At 39.2% G+C, this 14,293-nt stretch overlaps 1 protein-coding gene across 2 annotated transcripts; it reads left to right on the forward strand.

Annotated features, from left to right (window-relative positions):
• The first annotated feature begins 225 nt into the window (after positions 1-225).
• On the forward strand, positions 226-7,411 carry emc10 (ER membrane protein complex subunit 10). 2 transcript variants are annotated; one of them, XM_034592820.1, is made up of 8 exons: positions 226-386; positions 510-576; positions 1,669-1,781; positions 2,476-2,589; positions 4,067-4,251; positions 4,510-4,603; positions 6,447-6,544; positions 7,108-7,411. In XM_034592820.1, exons 1-7 carry the CDS (start codon positions 294-296, stop codon positions 6,531-6,533), a joined length of 753 nt encoding a protein of 250 aa, XP_034448711.1. In that variant the 5' UTR covers positions 226-293; the 3' UTR covers positions 6,534-6,544; positions 7,108-7,411. The 2 variants fall into 2 exon arrangements, with proteins under 2 accessions (XP_034448711.1, XP_034448710.1); XM_034592819.1 differs by lacking the exon at positions 6,447-6,544.
• The last annotated feature ends 6,882 nt before the right edge of the window (positions 7,412-14,293 follow it).

Below are 14,293 nucleotides of genomic sequence, written 5' to 3' on the forward strand. Positions count from 1 at the left end.
AAGTAATTTCTCAGCTTAAGGCAAAGATGTAATGGTGATGAAAACATTAATTGAAAACAAAGATTAGGATAATCTCACTAGATAAAAATGTCATCATAAACTGAACTGAAGACAAAAATAAATTTAGTTGGATGAAAAACTCCCTAAATGTGTTTTGAGAAAAGAAAAGAAAAGGAAAAAGGAAAAGAAGAAAATGTTCCTTTGATGGGCTTTGTTGTGAAAAAACACCGGAAATGCTGCTGACGTTGTTGTAGTCAAATTGACACTATCTTCCGGTGGTAGTTCCTGTCACAATGGCTCGGTCACTTCCATTTAACATCGCAGTTGTTTGTTCTGTTTTGCTCTTTGTGTGCACGACACTTGTGTGTTGTAATAACGGCAGAAGGGTGAGTGTAAAAATATCCGAGATTTCCAACATTTGTCTGCAGGGAAGCGGAAACTGCACCTGTTAGCGGTGGGGTTAGCATTAGCGGCTAAAGGCTAACGGTGGGGCTCCTTCTTGTTTCCAGGTCGGTGATGCTCTGGACCTGGAGTTCGGGGGCTTCTCGGTGCCTCTGGAACACTCCTTCGAAATCGGTGAGGTGGTTTCTATCATCGTTGAATCACCGTCGTTGTGTGTATTGGGTTTAGTGGTCACGCCGGTTAGCTAGCTAGTGCTGGTAGCCATGCTAAAGTCAATGGAGAGTGCTTCACACCAGAGTCCATTAAAAAATCCCTCAGTTTAGTATTTGTTGACGTTTTTACGTACATTTATTGACCCGTTTGATCAATGGACATTTTTCAGAACTGCTACTAAAGGTCTACTATAAATCTCGGTGTGAAGGGTAAACAATATTTTACTTTAGTTAATTGTACCTATTTCCATTGATCACATTTAACGACAGTGACCACAGTGGGTTGGATTTTCGACAGACTTTCACCGAGGGATCATTTAAGTAACTGTTTTTAATTGCTTCCATTTCATGTGACCCACTGAAACCAGATCAGATATTATTGCTACCCTGGACAAATAGAATACACATTTCATTTGATATTAGTGCCTCTTATGTTTCAAATGAATACAATGTTTTAAAGAAGAATCTCACTCAGTATTGCACAGACCTCCTCCACTGTCCCCTTTATTAAACCACATTTAAGTTCATTAGATTCTGCTTTTTATTTTGATCTGCACAAACCTGATCACACTCAAATAAATATCTGTTCCCTAAAAATGCCTGACATCATTCCTACCCTAGACAAATAGGATACACATCTTTTTTATTGGTGCTTCTTATACGTTATAGGGTATATTGGGTAATAATACAATTCAGCATTGGTTTGGAATCAGTGGGTCACATGACATTGTAGCCATTAAAAAAACGATGCATTTATTTCCTATTCAAATGGGAATTTCTTCAGTCATAAAGTGAAAGGCTGTGACATATCCAACTTTAAATTGCCTTCACTGCGGTACAATGTAATTTCTTATTAATATGTAGATAAATCTTTGGAAATAATATGGTCTGATCCCTCATTGAGTCATGTGGTTAATGTTGTTATTTTCTTTTTATATATAAAATGGTCCTACTGCTTTTTCTTTTTTCTTTATTAAATGACAGTAAATGTGTGACTGTGGTTTATTCATACTGTATGTCCTCTTTTCACTGAACGTCATCCTCCTCATTTCAGATGATGTTGCAAAGTTTGAGGTTCGTGGAGCACTGGTGTTGAAAGCTGGGAGGGAGCCCAGCGCCTCACTGAGTCAGAACCAGCTGTCGGGGGAAGACAGAACCAAACTGAAGGTGAGCTGTGATTATCAGGTTGACTAGATTTCAATCAGAAAAGAGATGATGTAATCATCTATATTTCAAATACATTTCTAAGTAAATGGTTTCTTCATTACAACATTTGCAAAGAGTGTAGACGAGCAGATTTGAGCAACAGACCAAAGAGTCCAGGGCCGTACAGTGCAATGAATTTATAGTTCACAACATCATCAACTCAACTAAATACAAATGTAACAGTTATTTCAACCCCCTGACTGTGGAATGGACACAATCTTCTTTTTTTTTCTCCGCTTATATAAGGTTTTATATTATTTCAACATTTCAGTCCATAAAACATTCCTGTTTCTTTTATTTAGATTTTTTAATTAAATGTTTTGTTATAATATCCTGTGAATAGGTAATGTTCCCGCTGTATAAACTGAAAACATCTTTTGTCAATACATGTCACTGTAACTTTTTTTATTATATATTTAGTATATTAATTAACGAGTGTAGGTGGAGCTGGATTTTCTCTGCACAATGGTTTTCCTTACTCCTTACTCCTTATTATTTTCAGAGATGTTTACTCATGCTACATCTTTGTGCACTGTGCTACAAAACTATCAACCTTTATAACACCACATGTGTGTGCAAGAAAAGTAAACTCTCAACCCTGAAGTCATACAAAAAGAATATCTAACCCTTGTTTTGAACTTTGATGACTCCACAGGAAGTGGCTGCTGTCGACGGTCTGTACAGAATCCGAGTGCCTCGTGTTTTCCGACAGACAGACAGACAGACAGAGCGACAGATGGAAGGTTATCTCACAGCGTTTGTCAGAGCCGTATGTATTTCACTTATTTTTACCAGTAAATGATCTTCAGGATAAAAATCATTTACATACAGTTGATCAATAGGACTGTATGAGGACACTGAGAGAACTGTGATGAGATGAGGGGGTTTTGGAAGTCTGACAGCTTCTTGGAACATTTGTGCCATTGATGGGACGAATGAGAAAGTGTCTTGAGTGGTTTTAAATTGATAATGAATGATCCTGAGCTCCCTTGTCATGATCATTGCAGAAACAACCGCTGTAAACCTGCTTGTTGGTCCAGTGAGTGTTCTCATATCTCCCTTTTTTGATTTAATGGTCCAGTGTGTAAGATTTAGGTGAAAGGGATCTATTGTCAAAAATTGAATTTAAAATAATCCTATGTTTTCACTAGTATGTTATTTATAGTAGCCTAAACAGGACAAACTAAAAACCTGAATGCTACCATTAGGTTCTCCTTCATGCTTGGAAGGGGAGGGTGAGGGGCATTCAGCTGCAACATGCAACTTCCCCACTAGATGTCACTAAATCCTACACACCGAACCTTTAATATGTGGATTAATTTTTTCTCAGTGGACATTTTGTTTAGTTTAGTGACTAAATAGTTCACTTAGTATCTTACTGTTTTTTTCAGTGGTTGAATAAATCCACAATGTTATAAAAAAACATCACCACTTGGTAGATAAGACAGTTTTAAAAGTGGAGCCGCTAGAATTCACAGATATTGAATGAGGAATGTTATGAAGTAAATGTTTTGTCTTAAGCTATTTTGTGATTGTTTGCACAAAGTTATTGTTTATACAGTGAACAATTTATCTGGACTTCTTATGGATTTTCTTCCAGTGATCCTACAGCCACCTAAAATTATTTGCGAATATTCACTGTCTTCATGTTTTAATGCTTAAAAGTACGTTTGACTTAGATGCATTATATTAATTTGGGTGTGTGCAGCATGATATCACTCCCAGAAAAACCAAAATTTGAATAAACTGCACTGTGTGAAATAATTATCCTTTTAAGTTTATTCAGATTTTCGAAACAGGCATTATTTAGATCTAATGAATGAAACATCATCACATACAACATACTAACTAGAGCCCAACCCTCTTATCGGCTCTAACACAGAGTTAATAGTATCTGCATTTATGTTTGCAGATATGCACCAACTTTTATTTTACAGAATAAACAATGCAGAAATGTGCATTTGTGTTTGCATTTTACATAAAACTGTTCTATGTATTTGGTTGTATTTGTGTTTTCTTCTTATTTATAGTTATTGGAAACTATAGCTTAAATATCATGCCTCACTTCCTTTGTCTCAATGGCTTGATAATGACCTCTTAGGAATCATTGCCAATTTCGAAAAATTCATATATAGGTCGATACATTGTTTTTGATTTTTTTTTCCCGGCTGGGCTCTGACACTACCCGTGTGATGTCAATGTAACTGTAACATGAAATTGTTTTCTCCTCTGATTCTGGCCTTTAGTGTGCCATGGTTGAGTCCCATCTGAGCGACTCCATCACACTCAACACTGACGTCTCTGGGTATCTGATCGGCGTCTCTATAGTGACGTTACCTGGGGCCTGTCGGGGCACTGAGGTTGAGGACGAAGTTGATCTTGAGGTTTTCAACACTACGCTCCGTGTCTTGCCACCTGTCAATGCACCTGGGTCAGTCCTTTCATCTCATCTACTCTTCTTATGTTGGCACATCGCTGCCTCTCATATCTGTAACTGTCTGTGCATCAGTGAAATCCTCTTGCGTCTCTCACTGGAGCCTTTGATTCAGTTATACTGTATTTGTCTTGGCTGAGGCGCTTCTTGTAATTTTCCCATAGGTAGAACAAGTCTCTCTGCGCTTTTTCTGCCTTTCAGATAAACTCTCTGTTTTGGGGTTTGTTTGAATATTAATTGCCAACTGTCTTACAGACCGGAGACGGCTCTGTTCCTTGAACGAATCGAGCTGGAATCGGAGAAGAAAGCAAAGAATCCACAAGAGCAGAAATCTTTCTTTGCAAAATATGTAAGTACTCGCACACTGCAACCTGCTGATAAGGCCAGCAAGTGCTGCTTAAAGACATACTCTCCTAATTGTTATAGCCATATAGTTAATATGTGAAAATGCCTATTTTGTTAATTTCTCTTCTCCGTCAGACCCACTACAACTATTTTCTGTGCATGTTGCAAAATATAGCACAGAAGGAACATCAGTACTGTGATTTTTGCCAATATTTGTGGCAGAAAAGTATAAATATCTTCTGAAAAGTCAAAATGGTTGCACATCTTCTGTTTGTTCCCCCAGTAGGGTTTAGTGTTTTGAGGGTGTTTTCACACCTGTTGTTTGGTTCGTTCAGTTTATTGAAAAAAACTGATGCATTTCTCCTTTTTGGTCTAGTTTGTGTTTAAACTGACTTTTTACAAAAGACCCAAGAGGAGTAAAGATGAGATCACATGGCCTGACTGGTGACTAGCTGATTGGGCTGTTTCAGTGGTGCTGCACGGACCAGGCAGCAGGTTATGCAGCACCTTTCTGGTTCAAAAGCGTTCACCTTCCCAATCATCATAAAGAGCTTACAAAGTGTTATTGGTTGAGACGGCACCGTGCATATCATTAAGAAACAAATACAGGAAAAAAAGCAACATTTTGTACTGTAAGATTTGTATGTGGTTGCTATGTTTTTTCCTTTAGTCACTTTTTATTGTTTAAAAATACACAGAGGTGCCCAAACTCAAACAAATCTCTTAACTTCATATGTATGACCCTGTTCAGACCTGGTATTAACATCCATCTTGAGTGATTCAAATATAAGTGGACCGCTCAAAGTTCAGGTCTGAAAGCACCCAAATGTATCCTGAGATCCCATCACTGAGATCACATTGGGAGGTGGTTTGAGACGCATGTGGCCACATTCTTTTCACTGTGTGAAGGCAATTTGGTCCTGGGCCACATATGAAGGACCACCTCCTCAGCTGGTGTCCTCTGACCCACTACAGTTTCACAATGAACAAAACATATTTTTAAGCTTCTCAGGATCAAGATTCACTTAATTGTCATTCAGACCGTGCACAAGACAAAGTGCATGTGCACAACATTACATTGTGGTTACAGGAGACACATTTTAAACGCAGGATTGAACAGATGAACTTGATGGTGTCCACTTGTTATCAGGTCTCTCAGGGTAGATGTTAATACCAGGTCTATATAGGGCCTAAAACTTTTTGATTGAAAAGGGAAAATCCCTCAACTCTGCACATATGTAACACGTATGTTCTACTATGGTCACCCATGTTGTATAAAAACTGCCCACACATTTATCACCAATCAGGAAAGTGCTTTGTGAAGTTAGCTACCAGGAACATGATCCAGTGATAGTTTCACGTTTGGATTTATGGTAAAATTACACCTACTCTCACTCAGCCTTGAGGTTTGTCACCATAGATAAAATGTACCCGATTCTGCCTGGATCACAGCGGCCATAGCTCACAGTTAGTTTTAACAGAACCAAACCGTCAGCTGTGAAAACGCCCGGAGTTGGTTTGAGTCCCAGCTCTGTAGTGTCATTTCCCCAGTTTCCCCATGTGATGCGGTTGCCTATAACTGAACTCGTCCAATCCAAGATAATTCAGACAGCCCAGTTCAATTTTCAACTTTCGAAACACAAAAAAACCCCTGTTAGCTAGAATAAATCTCTCTGCCATCAACCTCCAATATTTGGAAACATCTCTCGTCTGATCTGTTTTATGGATCTCACCATTTGTTTTGCGTTGTGCTGTGTGTTTGTTGCCATGTTCAGTGACCTGTGTTGACTCTGTCCTGTGCTGCATCCAGTTACAGTGTGTTGACTTAGTGCTGTGCTGTGTTCCAGTGGTATTTGATTCTGGGAGGTGCAATCTTCCTCATGGTCACCAATTCGGCAACGCCCCCAGCAGGGGGAGACAGAGAGCAGAGCTGATACCCACTGAAGTACTGTTTTCTTACTTGTGGTTCCCTCTGTCCTCTCCTTCCTCCTCCTCCTCCTCCTCCTTCTTCTCCTCCTCCTCCTCCTCCTCCCCTCCATGTGTCAGGTTTTGTTTTAACTCTTTAGCAATGTAACTAACTGAAAATCACTCGTCCGTTTCACACTTGTTCCTCCTTCTTCACTCTTTTTTTTTTCCAGGTTCAATGCCAAATACATTTCAGACTGATAAATAAAAAGTTTGAATTCAATGTACTTTGTGTGTTGGAGCCTCTATGCTGAACTGAACAGAAATCCTTCATCTTAAATGTGGGTGTGAATCTGTTCAGCGTCTGTTTGGTGTTTGACCTTGAGGTTTTTCTTCTTTTGTTCTACAGTCACTCACCCACTTTTACACGTCACCTTTTTTTCTCTTCCGTTTAGAAATTAGATTGAATCTAATCTGGGATGACCAAACTGGAACTGTTGTAGACGCACGTCAGCGATCTCAATCAGATTAGTTATTTCGGAAACAAAGATATTCTTGTAGTAACTGCCTTTTTTTTGTTTTTTTTGTACTTGTCTCCTCCAGTGGATGTACATCGTTCCTCTTGTTCTCTTCTTGATGATGTCAGGCGCTCAGGACCAATCAGGAGGTGGAGCTGGGGGCGGAGCAGCCAACGGAGGTGGCCGATGATCGGCACACATAGTTTTTTTTCTTTATGTGAAAATTTACTCAAATAATTCTCTTGAGCAGTTTTTAATTGCTGTAACATAATGCTATTTCAGGCAATGTCTAACAGAACTGAAACCTGTACAGAATAGAGGAAATAATGTGCCCTGCAGACGACTGCATTTTTAATACTAATGTGAAAATAAAATGTTTATTCCTCGAACACGCAGACTGAAGATTTTTAAACTTCTCAGCCACAGTTTCTGTTTCACTCTGAGTCTCAGATTCAGTTGTAACACCAGTAAAATAATATGAAGTGTGATATTCTGAAATAAATATTCCTTAATAGGCAGCAGATCTGGACATAATCAAAACAAATGTCTGATTTGTTAAATTTAGATATTTGTAAGATATTAAACTCCCTGCATACTCAAAAAATGATTAATAACAACTTAAGATTTTAAGCCAGAATTAATGCTTAAAGTGGTTATAATAGTCTCACCAAATTGAAATTAAGTTACAGTGGCTTCAGTAGTGAATGCGTTGAGGGGGCTGCAGCACCCTCTACTGGGGGCTCTTTCGCTGCAATGCAAAAAGGTTTACTAACCAAATTAATAAAAAACTAGAACTCACACTAATGCACATACTGTACCTCAGCCAAGGCCCAACAGTCCTATTGTGAAACCACTGGGAAATTCACTAGATCCAGGTTTTTATTTGGAGCTACATCAAATTACACATACTCATAATATATCAGTTCCCTTTTTCCCCTTCAGTTTTTCCAAGATTCACGAATTATCTTAGAGGAATCAACCAAATGTTGAAAAATTCCTCTCATCTCAGTGTTTGAGAAGGAAGAAAAAATATTTTTAGATCCGCCCCCTGATCTGGATTGGGGCCAAACTGTAATTGGTTCTTCCCCGATCTGTACCATAATCTTCCACCAAGTTTCCTGGAAATCTGTTCATTTGTTTTGTCTAATCTTGCTTAGAAACAAACAAACCAATCAACATTGGACAGGGGTGAAAACGTGACCTCCTTGGCTAGGCTAGAAACATTTACTTAGGTACAGTAATGAAGTAAATGCACATCATTACATCCCAGCAGTGCAATCAGAGCCACCTCATACCACATCTGAACAGTGATCAGAGTGGCTGCTGCTGCCCCCTAGAGGACTGTGTGAGAGTTATTCAGTAAATACTGCTGAAATAAACTGCATGTATTCCAGTCTATTCAAAATACTTCATATTGTTAATTTAAATGTTTATATCTACTGTTGTGTTAAGTATTGTAAGTAGATAATGTAGTGTACACGTGCTGTATCATGCTTGGAGGGAGGAGAGTACTTGACATAACAGTCCGATCCAAACTAAAGGCTGGCTACTTGTCTCTCTTTGATCTTACTGACTCTGGCCTTTTTTGGAGAGCTAATGTGAAGAGCTGTGTCTTTCCTCCATCGCCCTACCACCTATCTGTGTATTTAGAATCACGAGTCCGAGGAGGGAGATCACACGACTTCACAACAACACGCCCCTAGAAACAGAATGTCCTAAAATCCCAGTGTCAACATCGCCTCTCCTCTTTCTTATGCCAGACACTCGGTCTGGCTGTTTTTAGTCCGCGTGTCCGGCTGTGGGGAATATCCTCTTATTTTCAGAGGCTCAGTGCTGAGCTTCAGCACTTCCCTGGCCTCTGCCCTGGGACTATCACCAGCTGGCCCTTTCTCAGAATGACCCAGCAAGTCACACAAGCTCACGCCGGGCTGCTCTGCGGGTGCTTCTCGATGCTATCTTTCTGTATAACATGAGGAATAAGGTGGTAACAACAGCTGAGGGAAAGAGGAGAGTTTTAAACTGAGTGACCCACATGACAAAAGTCATCTGTTAGGAAAGGGATCCGCTTCTGGCAGGTGGGGCAGAGGTTACACTCGGAGAGAAGCTGGTGATCAGTCGGCATGTTTCTATGTAATGTCTCCGGAGAAACATGATGAGCCGTGATTTAACGTGTTTTGAAGGGTTTCCTTGCGCTTACACTGATGAATCATCGGAGGCCTATCAACATGGACTGTGATGGATACATGCTGTTTGTGCGTCTATCAGGAAGCTGAGGGATGCTGACGCTGAGACACATGATTGCTGTGATCTTTAGGACAGGGGTCATGTGTGTTTTCAGTAACACTCCACACACAAACATATATTGCTTTCAAGATATGCATAATAAATTTAAAGGCTGAAATTACACATAAACCTAGGTTAAATCCCAGTAAAACATATTGTAATTAATAATAATAATAATAATCGAAAGCCCTTTTTACCTCTAACTGCATTTTCTAATTATTATTACATTATTATTATAATGAATCAATAGAATAGCACTCAATAGACCATATTCCTTTTGTCAGCGGCAATGCAAAAGAATAATAAAGTACTAAAACCACATAATCTGATCCAGATTTTTATTTGGATCTGCAACAAATTTCACAGGTTCATAAATATCAGTCCCCTAAACATGCCTATTTATTTTTTCATCAAGATCCATAAATTATTCTTAAAGAATCTGAGAAAATTGTCCAAAAAAAAAAAAATGGCCCAACTCGCAATGTTAAAGAAAGTGATTAAAAAAAATAATCCTGTATCCTTATGGGATTGGTTTCTATACAATTTTTCGAAAGTATTCATGGTTCCCAGAGGATGACTCCCTCTGTCTTTGATGATCACCTGAGAACTCATAGACTAAATTACCTGGTTTTCAAGAGTGGCTAATGTGGGGGACTCGTCTGTGTGTGTAACCATGAAACTCAAAACAACGAGCTGAAAGAAGCAGATTCTTAATACAGCTGTTGATTCTTGGTGAGTTCAGTCCAACAAACAAACCTTGCACAGTTCACCTGTGGCGTAATAATCATACGTTACAACGGATGAGAAATATCGGCCGTTATAAAGCATGAAAAATGTATTGGTTTTATTGAATCAACATAATTTGTAGCACAAACAAACTTTTTCACATCAACTTTATTGTAGCTGAATTGGTTACTAGCTAGTTAGTGTTATTTATCAAGTATGGCATATAAATAGTGATTATTTCAAATGTTTATCAAGTGTGTATGAATCAGTGAGAACTTATCCAGTATTTGATCTTTTACTGTTCATGTTAAACATATTGTTTAAAGAAGCTTCAAGTATTTTTGCAGCCTTGGTTTAATCACTGTATTCAAACAGATAATGATAAAGTAACTGGAACTCATCATCATTTCTATTAGTACATACCACAGACTGTACACGTCTCCACTTCCTCCCACTGTACAAAAATGAAGCAAAGAATATCTGGGATACAGCTGCTGCCGTCTTCCACCGGCGACGCCATTTGGAGCCAGAGTCTGCACAGTAGTGATGGTGTTGCGGAGCTGTGATATCGAGGACTGATACACAACCAGTCGTGAGTCAGTCTCAGCTGTCAATCATGACATTTCACTCGTTTGTATCAGAGACATGAACCCTTGAGCAAACATCAGTGTGACAGAAAGAAAATGACAGAAACAATCTTTAGAAAAGTTGTATTTAATGTGTACTTTGACCTTTTTAGTTTGGTTCATGTCCCATCTGCTAACATGGAGGAGGCGAGGTTTATGACCTATACTGCAACCAGCCATCAGGGGGCGATCGAGGTGCTATGGCTTCGGTTTTACGGGGGCTGTCATGTCGTCCATCGCTATAAACAGTTTGTGGTACGTACACAACCAACCCATAGATGCATGATTTAGAATGAATTACTAAAATGTTCTATAAATCTCTCATATTATGGTTCTGTTCTGCAAACATGTAAGACTCCATTTGACAGGAGATAAGGGAACATGTGGTTTTGAAAACATTGTATGTAACTGAGAAATATCGCTGAGGAAAACATGATGGAGAATAAGGAGGAGGGGGGGGGGGGGTTACATACGTGAAACAGGCTGCGGCTCACATGGCAGCAGTTACCCATAAATCTCTTGGCTCTCTGTTGCTTGGACACCATCAATGTCAGCATGATTGCATGTGTTCGGCGGGTATAGGCAGCACCCCCCAGCACAGATATGACACATTGTGATTTAGGAGCAGTTACAAGGTTTATGTTGCACTGAAGCCGTGGGGGTCACATGAGTCTGACCTGTCGTTTCCACGCTGTAAATCTGGACGTTTTAAGCATGTGTGGTTTATTAATGATGCACTAAACTCTGTAAACTAACAACGTTTGCCTCGTCTCCCCCACAGCTTCCTGCCATGGGTCGGCATGAGCTGCCGATTTTTTTACTTGAGTATTTCAGTCTGTGTTATACTTTTTTTCACTGCAACTCAGACAAACTGTATGTTTTACTTCAGTGCATTTACTATGGTCACCAGTAGCATTCAGATGAATGTTTTATTTCATAAAAGTATACATAAGCTTATAAAATAAATCGTAAATTAAAATAAAAACAGTGGTTCTCAAAATGTTGGGTTGGTGAACCCTCACTAGAAACCAGAGTCTAGTTTGATTTATTATTCAGTGTTTGGACCCAAAAGACGTCAGACTTTACTATATTTTTGAAAAAAAACAAAAACTAGAGAGAATTTTGCTGCAGAATTTAAACCTTTTTCTGCCCTCTCTCATTAACCCTCTCATCGCCTCTTCTGATTTACCCTTTGACCTTCCGAGGGGCCCATACCCTAATTTGGGAACCACAGAAATAAACATCCACACTGTATGTAAAGTATTCTGATGTCGCCTTGAGCTGCTACAAGACTAAAATGGTGCATCTGTACAAATAATAATATTTAAGATGCTAGCCAAACAACAAGTACTTGTAATTTTGATAGTTTAAATACTTTTAATACTTACTTTTAGCATTTGTATTGTTGTGTTGGTGTTTTGACTGATATGGAACATCTAAAATACTTGTTATAATCCATATTAAATAATAAATAACCATTGTGTGAGAGCCATGAGTCGCTGCGGGATAAACACCCGGCAGCGTGCACAGTGAGAGCCAATCCACGTGCACAGCAATGAGGAGAGGGAAGTGAGAGGGAGCAAGCACCTGCCTTGTCAATCAGACGAAAGCCTAGAAAACTACAAGAAAAGGTCCGGACAGCTCAGCTGGCCTCCACTGATTACAGCCTTATAGTACTGTATCCCTGCCTCCATGTCACGCTATATACATGTCACCATAGCACCATCATGTTAACATGTAATGAAGTAACACGAGAGGACATTTAATGGCTAAGCAGGGTGGTAAAGTAAACAGGAATATTGCATGTTGACCGTGGAGTGTGTAATGTTTTGCATAGCGGCCTCAAACATCCCCAGAGGTCATGGTACAATAGTATTTACGCCCCCTCTTTGACAGCAGTAAGCAGCAGGTGCTAAAATTTGTTTTCATACCTCGCACGGAGCAGATCTGGTATAGAAGCCACCGCTGAGCGGGCTTTTACACTCCATTAAAATTCCTCCTCTAATAGCAGCCAGGGACACTCTCTAATGAGAGGGAAGTTATTTCCTATTTAAGTTTTATCAATCAATATTGGCCTATGAAGGAAATCATCCACACGCAGAGGTTCCAGCTCACACGTGACGCGCTGCCTAAAGGAGTTAACCGCTAAAATTAAAGCTTTATTGCTTTTCAGCTGGTGAACATCGATCATAGTTTAGTTTATGATGCAACAGGCTTGTAAACCAGAGGTCTGGGAAAAGGTTCTGGAAAAAAGTACAATTTGAATATTGTTTATATTTTATGCTACTTTTTATGCTGCCAATTCAATTCAAAACTTTATATTTTACTGCACTTATCTTTCAGCTACAGTAACTAGTTACTTTGCAGATTACGATTTTGCCAATTCTATGATAGAGATCATTGTATTTGTTGTAAATGTTGTACATGTCGCTGATAATATGGAATTATTTTGTATGTTTTCACCCCTGTTCATTTGTTTGTTGGGTTGTTTGAAAGCAAAATGATACAAAAACTACTGAACAGATTACAATGAAACTTGGGGGAAGGATGTGGTATGAAATACATTTTGGTGCTAATCCAGAAGATTTTTTAAGGTACACGACGAAGATATGTCCCTAACATCCGCTGGTGGTCGCTAATATCTGCTAACGTCAACTGGTGGTTGGCAGCTTAACAAGTGCGGTAGACCTTCGAACATACAAGGGATATTCTGCACCTTGTCCAATGTTCTAAAATAAGTGTGTGTAATTTAATGCGGCTTGATTGAATCTATGGTGACTTCCTTTTTTGTCGTATTCTCGGACTGAAATCACAAATGTGAAGAATTGCATTGTGTCACGTGTCCATTTGATAATCAAGGCTTTCTTCATTTTGGGCATCTATAACTTTTCATCATGTTTGCAGATGTTAAAGCTTTAGGTTATTGCAAAATCACACATTAATGTTGGGCTGCTTCATATTTGATGGTAAGCCCGTCACACAGACACATATACCAAACAAATACCGAATACTTTGAATGAAGTGAATGATACTGAGCGGCCAAAAGATGATAGTCCTTTTTTCTCTTCTGCACAAAGGACATGGATCGATATAGAACTTGTCCAGACAAGATATTAGATCCATCTTGTGCCAAAAATATAGTATCTTTTAAGATTCTGCTTAGCGAAATGAGAAGATGTACACATCCTCTAGTTCCCCCAGGCTTTGAATTAGATTAGGATGAAATAGAATGCACTAAACTGAAGAAGAAGATGACCAAGACAGGACCAACAGTTCCCTTAAATTCAATCAAGCTGCACCAAATTTCACACAGTCATCAGTCTGATTTTCTTTTTCAGCAAGAACCATGAATTGTTCCCTAGGAAATTGGTGAAAATGTTTTAAAAAAACTTGTCCCACCAAGTTTTGTAGAAATCTGTTCAAACAAACGGACAGGGAGGTAAACAAGTTGTCGGAGGGAACTTCACCACTGAAATCTTTACACTTTGACACTTATACCTAGATACTGAGGAAATGTCAGCAACATTTGCAGCGCACAGTTACAAGCTGTTATTTTCAAACTCTGACCGCACCAGCAGATGAGGAGACTTTGGCCCAAGTTCTCAGCCAGAAGGCATTTACAGGCGCCGCTGAGCG

This window comes from Hippoglossus hippoglossus, chromosome 8 (genome assembly GCF_009819705.1).
Source record: "Hippoglossus hippoglossus isolate fHipHip1 chromosome 8, fHipHip1.pri, whole genome shotgun sequence".
NCBI classification, from domain to species: domain Eukaryota; kingdom Metazoa; phylum Chordata; class Actinopteri; order Pleuronectiformes; family Pleuronectidae; genus Hippoglossus; species Hippoglossus hippoglossus.

Bases quoted from the DNA above. Each gene is read 5' to 3' on its own strand.
- emc10 (XM_034592819.1), top strand. From the start codon at position 294: ATGGCTCGGTCACTTCCATTTAACATCGCAGTTGTTTGTTCTGTTTTG. The intron at 387-509 runs GTGAGTGTAAAA...TCTTGTTTCCAG, and splicing joins GTTGTAATAACGGCAGAAGG to GTCGGTGATGCTCTGGACCT. The intron at 4,604-7,107 runs GTAAGTACTCGC...TGTCTCCTCCAG, and splicing joins AATCTTTCTTTGCAAAATAT to TGGATGTACATCGTTCCTCT.